At 61.3% G+C, this 18,537-nt stretch overlaps 1 protein-coding gene across 2 annotated transcripts in view; it reads left to right on the plus strand.

Moving 5' to 3' along the window:
- The window catches only part of BCAR1 (BCAR1 scaffold protein, Cas family member), a 37,538-nt gene that overhangs the window by 11,479 nt on the left and 7,522 nt on the right, over positions 1 to 18,537 (plus strand). For both annotated transcript variants that reach the window (XM_043495366.1, XM_038368670.2), the window contains exon 2: positions 9,437 to 10,018. In XM_043495366.1, coding sequence (XP_043351301.1) covers positions 9,437 to 10,018 — 582 coding nt within the window. The remainder of the gene's footprint in view (positions 1 to 9,436; positions 10,019 to 18,537) is intronic.

Consider the following 18,537-nt stretch of genomic DNA (forward strand, 5'->3'; position numbering starts at 1 on the left):
TTGTGCAGAATGAGGGAGGCACTGGGCAGTGTGGAGGGTGCTGGGCGGGCAGTGTGGTGTGCAGGGCGCTGTGCAGTTTTGGTCAGAGGCCAGCAGGGAATGTCTCTGGGAGGGGGATGCTGGGCATAACGGGCCCAGGGGGTGCTGGGCATAGGGATCTGTGGATGGAGGTCTCTGGGTGAGAGGGTGCTGGGCATAAGGGCAGGGCACTGGGCAGGGGGGCACGCTTGCAGCACAGGGCTGGGCGTACCTGTGTGCGTCTGTGGCTGTAAGTATGTAAATGGTGCCCTCATGCTGGGCTGCACGGAGTGGGGCTGCTCCTGCCATGCCGTGGCCTGCCTCATTGTCCCCGGCTGGCCCCTAACTCTGGGGACCGACCCCCCCACCGCACCCCACGCCATATTGCTCCAAAGGGGGCCCACAAATATGTTTGGCGCTGGGCCCAAAAAAAGTTATTCCAGCCTTGCACCTGGCCCCGACTCCCTGCAGTGACTCCCAAGTGGATTCCCCCCACCCTCCCAGAGTCTGCCTGCTGGCTGCCTTCACCTGGCTATGTCTGGGAGTGACACCGGTTGGGTTTGGGTCGGCAGCACAGGGGGAATCGTCAAAACTCCTTAGCAAACAGCACCATGGGGCTCAGACGTGCCTCAGGCCTCACCTGATGCAGCAATCCAGCAGAGCTTGGATCTTCTGCCAGCGGTGTTCTGTGCCCCAGGCTTGTACTGGGCCAGAGAATGAATGCACCTCAAGCAAGGAGGAAGGGGTGCGGGATTTCCCTGCAGGGCTGCTGATGCTCCTCTCTTGAGAGCTACTGGACAAGCCCTGTGGCACAAACAGACCAGCTGGTTGAAGCAGGCTGGTTGCTGGTCCAGGTCGCCATGGGGAGGGGCTGCTATGGGGCCAGCCAAGGGCTGGGGAGTTGAGCTGCGTAGTGAACCTCTGATGCTGCCCCAGGTGGAGCTCTGTGCCCAGCTTTGCTGGGTGCTGTCTCTGGGTCAGGTAGGACCATCCCTGTAAGAACTGGCCCTACCTCTGGGGCTGGCTGACTTGCGGGATTGGTGATGAATTCCAGAGCTCCTCCAAGGCAAGTCAGGACTGGGATCCAGCCCAGGGCAGCTGGGTTTCCAGGCTGTCTCTCACAAGTGGGGAGGGTCTCAGAGCAGATCCCTGTCACAGACCTTCACTGCCACAGTTGGCATCAAACTGGTCCCTTGTGGGAGCCATAGCAGAGGGGGTCTGAGCGGAATGGAACGTGGCCGTTTCTGCCTCGGCAAAGGTAGAGGCGAGAGACGGCATCGGACTCTGATTTGCCACCCTCTGCTAGCAAAGGCAGCTCAGACCAAGTCCTGCCGGGATTTCCAGTTTTCTCCTCCATCGAGTTGATACGGATAAGGATCCTCAGCAACATCCACTCCTCCCTGTTGCTCATTCACTGGCTGCCCTGTGATGCCCCTCAGGACAGCTCAGCCACCCAGGAAGAGACCGAACGCCCAGGATCCCCGTCCTTGGCTTGCCAGCAAGCCCAGGGCCAGCTAGTGGGAGTTCAGGCTGCGCAGAGCAGGTGCCACCTGGGTTGTGCAGCCCATTGCCAGGGGCTCAGCAGTCATGCTGTCATGGCATAGCGGTTTCCCGTGTCGTCGTAATAGATCACCCTCCTGACATGTAGAGCGTTGCTGACCGCAGCTCCAGGCCGGGAGCCCTCCTGGCTGGCCAGTGAGAGGGTAGGGAAGGGTTACAGTGAATGAGCAGTGATCCGGTAGCTAATGTCCAATTCTCCACCAATCGCTAGCAGGGGGTGGGCAGGGAGCAGTTCTTCATTGTGTGACTGGGCTGCGTCCGGCTCCCGGATCCAGGAGGTTGCTCTACAAACAGCCGCTTTGTTGTTCTACGTGAAATGTCCTTGGGGCTTTTCTCTCTGTATTTCTGGCCAGGCGCCTGCCAGCCTGCTCCCCCCCAAAAGGCCTACTCACCCACGGGCATAACTGCTCCGCTCTCAAATCGTGGCACATGGCATGGCCCTGCCTGGCACGCTCCAAGCCTCTCCGCACAGGAGTGCAGGAGACGTGACCTGCAGCCCTTGCTGCCTGGAGGGTGGAAGAGGGTCCCCATTCATCGCAGACTGCAGGGCAGGAACAGATGCTGCCAGCGCTACGTGTGACTCTCGGCCCGCCCGCCCCATGGCAGCGAGTTGATCAGCCATCCCATCTCGCCCATGCGAGCTGCTCTTGTGCCCTTCCCTGCTGTGCCGAGGCTGCCAGTCAGAACCCAGCCTGCCCTGCTGCCTTTCCTGGGTCTGCCAACAGGGCAGCAGCGTAAAGAGCTGCCGGCTGGGCTGGAGTGTGGGAAGGTGTTGAACTCCCTGCATTCTCTCCCCCTTCCTTTGAACCGCAGGAGGTGCCCCATGGGTCAGGCCTCACCCAGTCTGATTGCTGTTGAGGGGCAGCCGCGTGCTCTCCTCCTGGGGGCTCACGCAGCAGGGAGGCAACGGGCCCAGACTTGTGCCCTGCTGTGCTTGGGGCATAGGGGCGGCTGGCTTGCTGCTGGGCAGTGGTGCCCCAGAGAAGCTGTGAGGCAGGAGCATTAACAACACACACTTGGGTTATACGCCTGGAGGCCCCCAGCAAAGGCATCTGGGGGACACGATGGTCAGTGGAGTGCAATTAGCAGAGAGAAAGCTCCAGCGTGTCCCCAGCATTGGCAGTGCCAGGGCTGGCATTAGGGGCTACCACTGGTGTCAGTTTCTGCAGGGCTCTAATGCCAGCAGTGCCGCTCCTCATAGCAACCGTGCTGCTGGCTCCAGGGAACAGTCTCAGAACTGATCCCTGGCACAAACAGGCACGGGGCTGCAAGCAGGAGGGTCCCCCAACCCGTGCTTGGGCCTTGTGCCAGTGAAATGCCCTCAATCCTGGGCTGGATTTTTTTCCTTTCCAAGGGACCTGTGAATGGTCAGGGGGCAACTGAAGGACTGGCAGGTTGGGGGTACCATCGCCGAGGCTGGTGTCGCGCCAGCAGCCTCCACCGAGGAGGGCAGCATGGGGTGCGTTTGAGTCTTCCCAGTCCGGTAACCCTGGCGCAAATCTAGGGTTTTGGCTAGTGGACTGAATTCCAGTGGCCTTTAGGAGCAGTTGCTTTGCTGTGTGGGACGCCAGCAGGATCAGGCAGGGGTGCGGTGGTCGTGGGTAAGGGAGGGGGACATGCTTCAGACATCTGTGGGATAGAGGATGAAATTCCCCCCCATGCGAGACCTGGAGACCCCTCTGGGCAGCTCCGGGAAGTCCTATTCCACTGGGAAGCTGTTGTTCTCTGTGACCTCGGCCAAGTCGCTTTCCCTTGCTGTGCCTCAGTTTCTCCGTCTGTTACATAGAGATAATGACTCTTCCCTAGGGCCCAGCAGTGAATGTGAGGCTGGACTCAGTGATGGCTGGGTGGTGCTTTTGAGATAACTGGGGGTCATCCCTTTAGACAACACGCCCCCCCCCATCTCCTTGGCAGAGCGTCGGGTCATCCGGTTAGACGTGGATTTCTGTTTCCATCTGTTTTCATACCAGGATGCACGCAGGGCGAGCTGCTGGTGACTACTACCTGACATGGAGGGCATCTGATGGGCAAGCTGCAGGGAAGTCAGGCTGGGGGAGGGGTGAGCTGGTGAGCAAGGGGTACTCTTCCGGGTGAGTGGCATGTTTCTTGCTAAATGCCTGCGGAGGGCTGGGGGCGAAAACCTGGCCTCAGTTGTAAGTGCCACTCGCATGAAAATCCGGGGCTTCCGGCAGGTTCCTTTGCAGCTGTGTCTTTCCAGTTTTCCGTCTCTCTCCTGCCATTCTCCAGAGAGGTTCTAGCCCAGCTGTTGCTGGTTTTCCAGCGATCAGGGTGGGTATTGAGCCATATTGTGCTGCCAGTCTTTGGGGCTGTCTTAAAGCCCCAGCTCCTGGGAGCATGTGATTCCAAGAGACTCGGCTTTCATTCAGAAAGATAATTAACTGTCCTATTTTCGTGGTGGCAGAGAGAGCGGGAGCCATGGAGGCTCCGAGACAAGATAAATGAAAAGAACCTGGCATTTCTTATCATCTAAAATGGAACAATTTGTACGCCTGGTTGGGGGAGGAGGGGCTAATTTGTGGTTTTTGGTTGGTGATACAGTGACCCCAGGGGCGAAAGGTGTTTCCATTTGGGATGAACGCTGGTCTACACACCCCATTCAGGATCCTGGGATGCCATCACAAGCCAGGGCCTCACGCCCAAGCTCGGCCAGGTCTGGGAGACTCCAGTTCCCCAAGCGCTGCTCCCGCTTGGCCACCCGGCCTACCTCCCTTGCCCGCGACGCTGCCATCCCTGCTGACCAGCTTTCCAGCTGCCCTTCCCACCATACCATGCTGTCTGTGAGGGAAGCACTTGACACTTGTACAGGCCACCTGGCCAGGAGGTTCCCACGGTGCTTTGCCAGCATGAGTGAAGCCCCTGTGTCTATGCAATCTGTAGATGGGGAAACTAAGGCAGCAGTTGGCAGCAGAACCCAGGAATCCCAGCCCCTTGTTCTCTGGTCTGATCCTTAGACACGGGTGCCTAGTGCTAGTGAATACACTGCAGTCAGCTTTAGAGAGGTACCGGGGAAGATATAGGAGGACCCCTCCCTCCCAAAGTGCCCGGGACAGGGGCCAAGCAGCCAGGGGCCAGCTAGGGTCTATCAGTTAGGGTCCCTGTTCTGCTCTCAATAGGCACAATGCCCTGGACAATCAGTGAGACTGACACCAGAATTGGGCCCTTCCAACGGAAAGTCATTGGGACTGGGAGTTGGGATTCTGGGGCTCTCTGATTCTGGAGCTCAGGCCCCCAGTGCCTCAGTTTCCCCATCTGTAACTGAGGGAAAATGATCCTGGCCTGACTTTCTGAACTGCCTCCTGTTTGGGGGGATCGAGAGGTCAGTGTTGCCATTCATGAACCACCTCTGCCCCCGCTCCTCCTGCCTGTGCCCCATTCCCATGACAAGGGGCTGCTTTCTGCCCCTGGCAGGGGTGCTGCTGAGCACTGCTTCATCGTTCCATGTGTCTGCAGCCTCCCCAAAGCTGCCACCAGTCCCCGATGGTATCTGCCCCCCTCTCAAGCGGCTCGGGCGATGTGCAGCCTGGCACAGGGGGCTGGTGCAGGCCAGGCAGCCTCGGGTCTGGGGCATCAAATGGGCTCTGAGCCTCCTGCTCCCCACCCCACCCCACCCCATGGGCCGTGCCCAGGGTGCGAATCCAAGGGGCAAGGTAGTGGAAATCGGGCCCCAATTCTCAAAGGGCCAGGCCCAATGCACATGCTGCGAGTCCTGGCCTTTGACTACACTTGATCTACCCCCAGGAGACTGAGGCATTGCCCCCCACCACACCCATCCTGGCACTGCAGGCGGATGGCAGCCTGGGGAGCACCAGACGGAGTGAGCCGCGGGCCCCATTCCCGACCAGAGCCTGGCCCCGCGAGGCTTGGTGTGAGCAGGCTGTGTTCTCTGGGGTCAGCTCAATGGCTGGGCTGGAGCCGGGGAATTCTCCCCACGCTGACTCACTGCGCTGGCACTTCCTGTCCAGCGGGCAGGGGCAGGGGGAGGGGGAGCCAGGCACCTGAAATGGAAGCACAAGCCGGATGGGAGCGTGACGCGAGGGGCCTAGCCTGCGGCCGAGCAGCCCAGTTCCCTTCCCTGCAGACGACTCTGGAAGGATGCAAGCTCTTCCGGGCAGGAAAAGCAGTCAAAAGGCCATATTAGGGAAAGCTCTGTCCTGGCCTGCTCCCCTGATCCAGGCCTCAGACTCCCACTGTAGCCACTGGGGGGGCTCAGCAGCGCTATAATGACCTGGCTCTCCCCAGCAGGCTGCAGTTGGGGTTTACACCTTTGCCCGGGGCAAACAAACAATTCTGACTTTCCACCAGGCTCTTCTCTGTCTCCATATGGCTCCCCCAACCCAAGGCAGCATGGGCAGCCCCAGTGCTCAGAGCCTCCCGGGGATCACAAGATGGGCTTTCCAATGGGGAATTTCGGTTGGCTTGTTTTTGTGATTGAGCATCTGGCTTTGGTGCCTGGGTGCGTGCAAGTTGCGTTTCTGAGGTTTTCTCTGCCATGACGCGGGCTAGAGACCAGCTGGAAATAAACCAGAGCTGGGATCCTGTCATTGTCACAGGACTCCCGTGGCTTGGGGACCCCCTTCCTGCTTGAATCCTGAACTGATGCTAAATGTGTGAGAGCTGGGCCTGGCTCTGGAGGTGGGTTTGAAGTCAGTGGGGATGGGATGTCTCAGCTGCTGGTTTTGCTTCGGTCATCACTTCTGCTTGGCTTTACACCAGTGTCATTCCAGTCGGGTCACACCTGATGGGCCAGTCCCGCTAAGTATTCAGCCACCGGGGGAGGCACTCAGTGGGGTAGGACCCTCGGTCTGGTGTCCTTTCCGATCTGGCACTAGCCGCTCCCATATGGGGACGGGGCCTGCAGCTTGCCCCACTCAGCACCTTGCAGGGAGTGAGAGCAGGATTGGGCCCCTCTCTGGGCAGCCCTGGAGTGAAGGGTCCTTTTCCTGGCTCACTTCAAATGCGGAGGTCACTGGGCACTGTCCCTGCTGCTTCCCCCACTGCGCACCTGGGCCCCTCCCTGCCCCTCTCCAGGGGCCTTTGCAGTGGGTGCTGCTGGAGGAATGGCTGACCTCCGGCATCTGGCTTCCTCTGGGACCGGCTGGAGCGCCCACTGGTCCCTGGTTCCCTACATGGCTGAGTCCTGCGCCCTCCTGCTTTTGGGGGGAGCCCCCGGCTACTGGGAACCCCCCTCTGCAGGGGGCAAGTGGGAAATAGAGTTAGAGAGTCCAGTGCTGAGCAGTTGGGCTCTCAGGAGAGTGCAGGGAAACCATGTGCTTCCAGCCTGGACAGGGCAGACAGGAGCTGGGCCTGTTCCCCCCAGACAGCTCTGCTGGTGCCCTTCACTCCTGACCCGCAGCCCTCTGCTGTCTCAGCCCTGGGCTCCCCAGAAGTTTCTGCCAGTGCCCCTTGATCCTGACCCAGAGCCCCCCGCTATCCCATCCCTGGGCTCCCCCCCCCCGTTCTGCCAGTGCCCCTCACTTCTGACCACAGCCCCGCTATCTCAGCCCTGGATTCCTCCCTGCTCCTGCCCCCCAGCTCTGCCAGTGCCCCCCAGTCCCACTTGGAAGAGATTGCTTTGCAGAATCACACAGATGGAGCTGTGGCTCTTGGTGAGATGGGCAGATGGGACGTGCCCCCATTTGAGCCAGTCGGGCTGTTCTGGCTTTACCCCACAAGGTCTGAAAGCAGCTGGGTCTGGGGAGGAGTCCCTTGTATCTCGGGGTGGTGGAGGGGCTGTGTGAGGGCCCCTTGGGGGGCCATGTGGAGGAACCTGCGTATGGGCTCAGTGCCTTGTGTTCCTCTTCCCGCCTGGATCCCAGCCCCGGGCCACAGCTGTTTAGAGCAGCAGCAAGCTGGGGCTGGCCAGGAAGCGGAGCGCCTGCCTGCAGTGTGGCATGGGGGTGACTAATCCCCAGCCGGCGTCTCTGCCTGCGAATGGCCGGGAGCAGAGTGACTGTGCGAGGCAGAGTGCTGAGGGTTCTTTCCATCGCTCAGCCCCTGGGCCAGGCTGGGTTATATTTGGAAGCATGACCAATGTGTCATGGGCCTGAGGAGCGCTGGCGAGTATTGGCTATCAGCGCCCCCGGACCGGGGAGGAGCAGGAAATGGCTCACCAGGAGCAGGCAGCTCTCTGTGCCTGGGGCCTGATCCAGGGCACTGCCAGCCCTTCAGGAGCCCTGCCACGGGGCAGCTGGGCATCCCCACCCCCACCGCCAGGTGACTCTGTGCCTCTCACGAAGCCTGTTCTCTCCAGTGCAAGCTACAGTTGTCACATTCTCACCTGACTCCAGGAGCTGGGGCTTTAAGGAAATCACCAAAGGCCAGGAGCCTCGCTGTAAAACTGTGCGAGCTGGCCTCACCCAGTGTGCTCCCACAATTGTTTTCCCTCTTTGGACTCTTTCCCTGGGTCCCCTTTGGTACAAGGACATCCCCTGAGCTAGCATGGCCCTTGGGGAAGGATGGGAGTGGGGATAAAGCACTGCAGTGGGGCCCGGGCTTCCAGTCCCAGCTCTGCCATGGACTCTATGCGGGACCCTGGACAAGTCATGTTGTGCTGGGGTTCAAAACCCGTTTGGCTCCGATCCCCCACCCCGATGCACAACCCATATTGCCAGAAGCTCCTGCTGTGCCTGGCTGGGTGAAAAACCTGGCCCTAGCCTCTCATGCCTCAGTTTCCCCGTTTTCAAAATGTTCCTCCATTCTGCCTGTTTTGGGTCCTTATTGTAGGCTCCCTAGGGCAGGGACTCCACCTCCAGGTGTCTTGGCAGTGTCTTTGTGTTGGCTGAGGATTAAAAACCCAACAGCAGCCAGGCTAATGATTCGGGTTTGTTCTGTGGGTGTGGGCATCACCCACCATGGGCCAGCCCCCACAAGGGATAGTGCCCCAAAGGGTTTGCACTCTGGGGTGAGATTCCCACCAGGTGCAAATCACTGCAGCTCCTGTGTAGCCAATAGGCCAGATTCTGCAGTGGTGTGAATGTGCTCAGCTCCATGATGGTTAGCAAGGCTCCGATCTGACCCTTAATGTCAGATTCCCCTCGGGGAGGGAAGTCTAAATTGGTGGGACTGGGATGGGGGAGGACACAGTATCTGGGTGCCCAGCTCAGTTTCCATTCAATAGGCCCTGGGTGTCCAACCACAGTGGTTAGTAAGCTGGTAGTGCCCCATCAAGGGACAGGCACAACAGAGGCCTTGCTTGTCTCCCAGCAGATCTCGGGCTCCCGCTACGTTGTGCCTGGTGGGGGTTCAGCAGAGCGCAGGGCAGGGTGGAGGGATGCAGGCAGGCGCTGGGAGATGCTGGTGGAGCCCAGCTAGTGGGTTTCTGACCAGGGTCACGTGTTCATGGGGGCAGCCCTGCAGCCAGATGCTGGCCTGTCTCTGTCCTGCTGGGGCATGGCTGGACTGGGGCTGCTGGCCGTGGGCTGACCTTGCAGTTCTCTTGGGCCACTCAATGTCACCACACCGGGTCCTCTCGCTAAGGGCTGCCACAAAGGCCTTTTGCCGGCTGCATGTGCTCCATGGATATCGCTCAGGGCAGGGGTCACCCCGGACACCTTCCAGCTCTCCGGGGAGCCTGGCGGCAATGGGCACTTGTGGCCGCTTAGCAGGCGCCGGGGCGGGAAGCTGTGCCTGGGGATCCCTCTTTCCCAGCCTCGCTGCTTCGGGAGGGTCCGCCCCAGTCCATACGGCGCTGGGGGAGAGGAGACCAAGGTCTCTCGGTGCCCCGCACCCAGCTCCCCAAGCAACGGCGTTGGGTGGTGTGAGTCGCATGGGCAGCCAAGGGGCAGGAGGGCAGGGTCCCTGTGCAGCAAGCTCACCCTCCCTCGTCTCTCCCCCCCAGAACGTGCTGGCCAAGGCGCTGTACGACAACGTGTCCGAGTCCCCAGATGAGCTTTCCTTCCGCAAGGGCGACATCATGACAGTGCTGGAGCGCAACACGCAGGGCCTGGATGGCTGGTGGCTCTGCTCACTGCACGGGCGCCAGGGCATTGTGCCTGGCAACCGCCTGAAGATCCTGGTGGGCATGTATGACAAGAAGCAGCAGGCGGGGTCTGGCCAAGGACAACCACCCTCCCACCAGCACGTGCTGCACCCCGCCGCCCGGCCGCCAGGGGACAGCATCTACCTGATCCCGGCCTCAAGCAAGGGGCAGCTGGGTCTCTACCCGGGCTCTGCGCCAGGGGTGCCCTTCCCCTCGCCTCCAGCCAAGCAGCCGCTGGTGTATCCAAAGCAGCCACTGCCCCACACCTGCCAGGACATCTACCAGGTGCCCCCGTCGCTGAGCCACGCTCCGGACGTCTCCGCCAGCCCCCCGCAGGAGATCTACCAGGTGCCCCCAGCTGCGGGGCTGGGCCAGGACATCTACCAGGTGCCGCCATCCTTGGACGTGAGGAGCTGGGAAGGGCCAAAGCCCCAGGGAAAGGTGGGACACATCCCCACGCAGTTCGGGGCCCAGCTCTGCCCTGCAGATTGCCCAGGGGCCCCATGGGGGATCCAGGCAGCTCTCCCAGTGCTGAGACGGGAGCTGGAGGTGGGCATGATGGGCACAGGATGTTTCTATTCCGGATACCCCTGGGATAGGGGGGAGCTCCCCCGCCCTTTGCTTTCCGGAGTGTTTGGGAGCAATCCTTCCCTTCTGGGGGGCGCTGCAGGGCATTCAGGATAATGTCCCCACAGACAGGCCCCCGCCCCTTTCAGGCTGGGTTTGAGTGCCGTGCCCCTCACCAGGGCGTCTGGGCTCCCAGCATGGGATGTTGCGAGTCTCTGTTCCTCTGTGCCTGGGGTCCGAGGGGCAGGGGGCCAGAGTGGACATTAACCCTCTGACACTGCCTGGTCTCCATGCACGTTGCAGCAACCTGTGGGCTGCCCTCCTTGGGCTTATTCCATGGTCCCCGAGGGCAGAGAATAGCCGCAGGGTGCTCTGGACACACCCCTGCGTGCCTTCTGTGCCAGCGGTAGGGGCAGTGTGCCAGCTCCCTGGCACTGGGAGCTCTTGAGGGGTCATCTCCACCCCATAGGGCATTGTCCCTGGATGAACACCACGTGGTGCAGGGACCTGGCCGCGCCTTCTGGTGGTTAGAGCTGGGGACAAGGAGCGTGGCATGATGTTGTTGGGTTAACGGAGCGCCAGGCTGTACTGCCAGCTCCGGGCCACGATGGGTGCGGGGCCATCCTCTGACGCCGCCTGACTTCGTTAGACCCACTAACGAGCTGGGCAGGGACATGTGCCGCCCCCCTGCCCATAGCAACTCCAGCACCCACCAGGGAGCACCTCGTTGCCAAGCGTTATCTAGCAGGGTTGTTTACCACAGGGGGCCCAGCAGCTGGGCAGGGCTCACATGCCGCTAGCAGGGGCTGGCACACCTGGGCACCAGAGCCCTGACACGGCTTTTCCTTGGGCTGTTTTCCAGGCTGTCATCCTGCCCAGCACCCCCTGGGGATGCAGCCGGGGGGCTGGCTCCAGGGTCTCTTTGGAAGGGGGGTGAGCAGCGTGGCAGCACTGGGGAGAGAGATCACCACCTGGGCATGCAGCACTCTCCCCAGCTGCCGAGCAGGGGGCCTGGCCTAGGAGGTGGGTCTCCTGTGGCCCGTACTACGAGGTTGGGGGGACAAGGCAGGCACTGGGAGGCTCTGGGAGGCAGTCTCCCCAGACCGAGCTACTGGGGCAGCGGGAAGGTCTGTGTTTGGGTGCCAGCTGGTCCTGAAGGTGGGTTTGAGTCCCACCCATGTCTGTGGCACCCAGCCCGTGGATGTAGCTGTACGGGGCGAGAGGCGCTGGCTAGACTGGGCCCATCCCTCCTGCCTGTCTCTGGTGGTTGTGCCAGCCACAGGGAAGGATTCGTGGGCGCTATGCTACAGAGGGAGTGAGGGTAAAACCAGGGGCCCTAGCTTGCATCTCTGCTCCCAGCAGTGGTCTGGTAGGCGCTGCTGCCAGGTTCCCAGCATGCCCTTTGCTCACAAGGTCGCAGGGTGAGATTCCCGGCTCCTGAACCCCGTGGGGAGAGTGCTGGTGGCCAGGCACAGGGCACAGCTCAGTGAGTGCTTTGCTTCTTGGGAAATTCAGCCCCACAGGCTTCAAGTCGCCTGGCCCTGGGCAGGGCAAAGCCCTGTCTGTTGGGAGCTTTGTGGGAAGCTCTGAAGAGGGGCCAGATTTAAGTTGGGATGTTACCGACCTGGAACATTCTCCCGGACGGGGCAAGGGGGCAAGCGGGCTCTGTGGTCCGACCACAGTGCTGGGGAAACCAGCTGGTGCCCCAGGGCCAAGCCAAGCACAGCTGGCACTAAGCGACCCAGGTGGCCTGGGGGAGGGAAGAAGGCAGGAGAGCATGCGTGAATCAGGGAACTAGGCGCCTCTCTGCTGTACACTGGCCATGTTGGGGTGCAGGACAACTCACATCTTGGCTTAGGACGAGGCCCTCTGCCAACATCCCAGCAGTGACAAGCGACGGTTATCTTGGGGTTGCTGGCAGCTGAGGTCTGGCCTACTGCATCCCATGTCTGAGCCAGGGAAGTGAACACACGGCCCTGCGGGTGGGGCGCCCCAGGTTCTGTTTGAGGCTCTGCTGATGACTTCAGCTGCCACCCTGCCTCAGTTTCTCTACCTGTCAAGTGGAGGCAGTGACACTTGCCTTCTCAAGCTCTGTGATGGGGAGTGGCCGCGCCAGCATCCTGGTCTGGGTTTACGTGCCTGATGTAGACGCGTGTCATAAAATCTCTGGCCGTTTCTGTACAAGCAAGCATGCCCCAGGGCTAGGAGGGCAGGAAGGGCCTGTAAGTTAGTGAGCTTTATGCAGGACCCCTGTTAATGCAAATCCCTAGCTGGGGATCTCAAAGTGCTTTCCAGTGCAGGGTCAATGTTGTCATCTGTAAGACGGGGAAACTAAGGCACAGAGTGGGGAATGTCACTTGCCCAAGGTCCTCCAGCCAGCTAGTGGCAGGGCTGGGAATAGAGCTCAGGTCTCCCGAGTCGTAGGCTGGGGCTCTGGCCACTATGTCTCACTGCCTACCCTTAAAGCGCCTCTTACTCCCGTCCCCAGTGAGTTCTGCTGTTGGTGCATTGTCAAGAGCCCTGGGCCGAGGCTGCCCCGGGATGGCAGGGTAGCCAACGAGTGGGGGCTGCAGCTTCCCAGCAAGTGCTGGACACGTGTGGGAGCCATGAAGGGGTTCGGGGAGCGGCGGGGAGGCTGTGTCCATGCCTGAGAGCTGTTGGAAGGGCTTGCACTTCTGGGTGAAGCTAGCCTCTGCTGGGAGTGGGCAGGAGCCTGGTTCAGCTTGTGCCATGGCTGCTTTGGGCAGGGTCTGGCACCTTCCTCTGCTGCAGGCCCCTGTCCTGGGCTGGGCTGAACCTCGTCTCAGGTCCCAGCCACTCCCAGCTTGGCCGTGGCAAGGTCAGGGCTGAACCCTGAGAGGCTCTGCCGGGGGCAGACTGGTTTAGACCCCTCAGGGCTGGCGAACATCCTGGGACCCCTCCTACCTCTGTATCCCCAGGCAGAGGATTTTGGGCACTGGAGGGGCTCTGGTGGGACAGGAACTGTCCATGTGAGGGGGCTGGATCTCGGTGAAATAGAGTGGTGTGGTTCTGCTGTGCCCATGGGCCCGTTCCCAGTGGGCACCCTGGCATAGTGCCCTGGGTGCTGAGCTCACACCACCCTCACCCACTGCAGCTGGCTCTTCTGGAACTCGGGCATTGTGCAAATCCGGCCTTGTGTCCAGGGCTAGCTGGGGTGCAGCTTACCTGGGGGTTGGTGGTCTCATGGCTGGGCTGAGCCGGTGCCGCCTCCTCCCCCTTCTCCCGAGGAGACGCCCACGCTGGCCATGCCCATGGCTGGGTCCTGCTGGCTCGCTTGCCCGGGGGCTCCATGCCAAGGCCGTGTGCCCTGTACCCAGGGCCCCCACCAGGGCTCTCCAGCACCTGGCAGAGGGTGTCTCGGTGGGGTTGGCTGGGGTCAGCGCAGTCGTGCCTGGGACCCCGATCCTGCACTGCTCTGGGGTCCATGTGGCTGTGCGGGGGGAGGGCTCAGCTGTGGGCAGGATCAGGGCCTGGATCCTGATCCCCAGCTGTGGCAGGAGCTAGGCCATCCCCCACCTGCCCTTGCCCGGCAGCCTGACCTTGAGGCTGGGCCTGACGCTGCAGCTGCCAAGGCCAAGCACGTGGTATTGAAGCTTGGCCTGTGACCAGCCAAGCCCGGAGTCTGTTACCTTCCTGTCCTGCTCCCAGCAGCTGGCCTCAGCAGGCGAGCGCTGGCTGTAGCAGGAACTGGAGGGGCTGCCTCTTCCCCCAGCTCACACCACAGTGGGGGGTGTGGCGGGGAGCTGACGTAAGGCCTGGCTGTGCCCAGTGGCTCCACCTGGCTGTACCACGACTGGCGCTGGGTGGAAAGGTGGGGGGCTGTGGGAGTGAGGGGCACTGTCATCCCATCCCATTGGAGATTCTCAGTCCCCTGATCCCTGCCCTCTGGGGGACATGCCCCTCTGCACTGCCCGGCCCCCAGGCACGTTAGAGCAGCCTCAGGGCTGTTACAGCTTGTGCTCTGCTTCCTGGGGAGCCCAGAATGGATAGATGGGGGGATAGAGGGCTGGGGATGGGTGGGACATAGCTGGAGAGGTGTGTACAGAGGTGTGAATGATTAGAGAAAGGTGGGGGGGTGGATGCAGGGATAGTGTGATGTGTCTGGGTAGCTAGAGGTGTGGGTATGGGGGGCTGGGGGTGGGTATGGGGGGCTGGAGGGGTGTGGATGGGGGCTGGGGGGGTGGAGTGGGATAGAGGGGTGTGTACAGGGTGCTAGGGCATGAGCCAACCGGAGCAGCTGGGTGGCTTCTCTTGCCACCCCCAGAGCAGTGGGGATCCAAAACCCCTGGCAGAGCTGGGATCCGAAGCCCCTGCTCCCAGCAGGCCTGGCAGCTGGGGTGGGGGGGCAGTTCTATGAGCGTTGCCTTGTGGCTGACCCCATTGTCCTGGTGCTCCTGGTCCTCCACGTGCAGCCCCGGGCTGGGCAGGCTACAGGACACCCCTTGCACAGGTGGGATGTGCTGCTGCCATACCCTGCTCTCACCCATGGGAGTGGGGGACAGGAACCCTGAGCTCTGAAAGCCCCAGTCCCTCACCCTGGAGTGAGGGGATGGGGCCCTTAGCTGGAGTGGCTAGCCGATCCTCACCCCTGCCCCACAGGGCAGCCCACTTGTGGTAGCACCGCCCAGTAAGGCTGTAAGACTGCACCCCAGAGAAGTGAAACCCACCAGCCCCTTAGTGCCAGGGCAGCTAATCCATGCCAATCAGAGCAGCCTGGCTGAGCTTACAGGGGCCGGGGAGCAAAATCACAGGCTGGCAGCTGGCCTGGCTGGTGGTGCCCTCTGCAATCTCAGGAAGAGGCCGTCCCTGCCTCCAAGGGTTTGTCTTGCAGGAGAAGCAGCTGCTGGGGAGAGGTGGGGGGAATTCCCCAGTACAATCTGGGGCCAGAGGCTGCTGCTCCCCAGATCTGTTAAGCCTTGAATTTCTGGTGTCAGCTGTCACTTGAGAGCGTATGTTACATCTACTGGTCAGGATCGAGGGGTAGATGGGGGTGGGAAGCCCTGGGCTAGGATGGCAGCGGGCTGCAGGTTGGGATTCAGGGGCACTGGCAGATTGAGGGGCAGGGATAGTTGGGGGCTGTGGGTGGAACCTTGCCTAGATACCTGCCCCCCTCCTCAGTATGCAGGGTATGCGCACAGACATGCACCCTGGGACTCGGGTACACCCCATGAACCCCCGCCGCTCAGGGAAACCCCAGCTACCTTCTGCCCGCAGGGGCTGCTCTGAGCCCCAAGCACTAATGGATCCCTTAGGTCCCCCCAGGGGATGCAGGAGTCAAGGGGAAGCAGGGTGGAGCCTGCTAGGTCCATGCCTCCCTGGGGAGGGACCCCAGCCAGCCAGCTCTGGAGTCCTCTGTGCCGTTCAGTGTGTTTACAATGCTACAAACTATCTCTTCTGTGAGTCAGCTAGTGGTATCCCCCACACCCCCAGAGCTGCGATGGTGCCAGACGCCCACTTGACTGGCTGCATTGGTGCATCCATAAGCCACACGCAGACAGACGGCCGCCTGCAGATGTGCCCATGCCCAGAAACAGGCAGATGCACACAGATATGCACACAGACTTGCAGACATGCACACAGACCGACACTCACACATGTACACACAGACACATGCACGCAGACATGCACACAGACACGTGCACATGTGCAGACAGACATGCACACAGACACACGTGCACGCAGACATGCAGACACATGCGCACACGCAGACGCACGCAGACGGCTGCCCGCAGACATGCCCATGCCCTGAAGCAGGCAGGCGCACACATAGGCATGGATGGAAGGCTGGGAATGCCTGCTGCTACAGGGATTCTGCCCCCAGGACCAAAGGCTCGAGTGCAGGGGCACACCGGTCATAACCCTCCTCCTCCCAGCCTGGGGCAGACTCCTCCCTGGGGTTGGCCAGGGAGCCAGCCTGGCCCGTGCTTCCCAGAGCAGGTGCACCAAGGCAGCAGCTACTCTGCCAGGTGCCAGCGTGGGCTGATCGTCCATGGCAAAGCTCCCTGGGTTGGGGGCAGCCCTTGCAGCTCTGGGGCAGAGGTTGGCTCCAGTGCCAGGCTAACAGCCCATGCCAGGAATGGCCCTGGCAGCACCCTTGGCACAGGGGGGAGACACGACCTGTCTCTGGGCATGGCTCATGGGGAGTTCTGGCTCCACCTGGCACTCCAGCGAGGCACACTGGGAGCAGGGCAATCCTGCCACCCTGGTAAGGTCATAAAGGCAAAGGGCAATCGGGATAAAATACAGCCCAGTTTTACAGCAGGGCAATCACTCTGCAGCTCTAATAGGATGCCAGTGAGGCATCAGACAGCATCCTGGGGGGCTGTTAGTCACATGGGAAGAGCTGGGGATTAAGCGAGGAACTGAACGGTTGGTAAGGAGCGAATATCCCCAATGGCCGGGGGCAGGCTCTAAGTCACTACCGAGAAATCTTTCCCAGCTCTCTGGCTGCTGGGTCTCGCCCACATGCTCAGGGTCTAACTGATGGCTGTATTTAGGTGAAGGAATTTTCCCTGGGTCAGATTGACAGAGACTCTGCAGTGTGGGGCAGGGTCACTTGCTGGGTTGAACTAGAGTAAATGGTGGATTCTCTGTAACTTGACATCTTTAAATGAAGATTTGAGGACATCAGTGACTCAGCCAGAGGTTCGGGGTCTGTTACAGGAGTGGATGAGGTTCTGTGGCCTGCAATGTGCAGGAGGTCAGACTAGATGGCCCCTTCTGGCTTTAAGATGGGTGAGGAGCAAAGCGGGCTGCTGGAGCCGGGATTGCACTGGGCACCTTTGACCTGCAAGCCAGCCCAGGGGTGCTGCAGAGCTCGCTCCCCACAGCCCAGGCCCTAGAAACAGGGCTGCAATCCCTCAGCCCAAACTGGCCATGGCCAGCATGCAGCAATGTGTACAGACAGCAGGCAGCTCCAGACCCAGTGCCCCAGGCGGGAGGAGCCACTTCAGGGCGCTGCCTGCCCAGCACAGGCCCATGTGCTCAGCTGTGCAAACACCATCTGGGGGGAAGCTATGCCAAGCGAGCTGCCTCCTGCAGGCCTAAGCCCCAGCCCCCCACTGCTTGCATCAGGAGCTGACCCACGTGCAGGGAGCACATTGCAGTGGAGGGACCGGGGGGGGTGCCTGGGGTGTTATCAGCCCCAAACCACTGTGGTTTCATACAATGACACAGACACACACACTGTCCTATCCCAGCCCTGGGCTCTCCCCAGCTCTGCTGCTGCCCTTCTACCCACAGGTTAATGTTCTTGTCACTTGGGCCCTGATATGCCCAACTCCCATGGGTAGGCTGTAGGCCAGTGTGGGGCCCAGGCCAGCTTTAGGCCCTGTGCGGCTGGTGGAACCCTGGCAGCACCTGCTGCAGTGGTGTGTGCAGAGGACGGCAGCCCTGGCTGGTCCTTCGCCTTTCAGCCACTGCCTTTTCTCCCACAGCTGGGTGCTCCTGCCTGGGGCATGGCTACGCTCACTGAGCCACACTCCCTGTGGCATGGGAGCACCTCACAGCCCCCCGGGGGCCCAGACAGGGCTCGAGCTCCCACTCAACAGTAGGGGAAACTGAGGCACATCTCCAGAGTCATCTGGGCATGTCTGTGGTCAATTTGGGGTTTGAACCTGGGTCTGCTAAGTACCAGTTTTCAGCCTAACCACCGGACTGTCGTTCCTTCTCCGGCAGCCCTCTCCTCACATGCTGAGCTGGGCCTGGGCGTGGCAACAGCATGCTCCCAAACGCACAGCCCTCTCTCCCCTCCCCCACACGTACCCCTTCCCACAAACAGTCCCATCTCTTCCTCCCCTGTGCAGCTCCCTTCTCCGCCTCCCACCCGCCCAGGGAGGCTCTGAGGAGCTGGCTCCCATCTGCCGTCCATTGTTCCATTCCATGGGGAGTGTCGCAGCCCCCCCATCCCACCTTCACCCCAGCTCCAGTTGGCTCTGATCAGCAGCTCAATGATCAGACCCCACTGGCATGTAAATGTGGGCTGGGTGCGGACCCTGCCACGGTGCCAGCTGGCCCAAGCCATGTGGCACAGCTGGGTGCACCCGGGCCCCTCGCCTCCCTCGCCTTCATCCAGCCCCGCAGCCGGTGCATTCCTCACCATGCCACAGGCAGACTCCGGAGGGCTACATGACCCTGTCCTTGCCCAGCCATGGAGAGCGACAGAGATGGGCACGGAGCCCTTTGCCCTCATGCCCTTCTCTGCCTCCCACTGGCTCACAGGGCTGGGGTAGATAGCGGGAGAAGCCGGGCTGGCTCTGCCTTGGGATGATAGTGAGTCCCACCCACCTCCCATCGCCTCCATGGAAGCTGGACTCGCGGCTATGGCTCTTGGGCCATCTGGGTTCCTGGCTTCATCGTAGTCTCTCTGTGGC

This window comes from Dermochelys coriacea, chromosome 12, assembly GCF_009764565.3.
Source record: "Dermochelys coriacea isolate rDerCor1 chromosome 12, rDerCor1.pri.v4, whole genome shotgun sequence".
NCBI classification, from domain to species: domain Eukaryota; kingdom Metazoa; phylum Chordata; order Testudines; family Dermochelyidae; genus Dermochelys; species Dermochelys coriacea.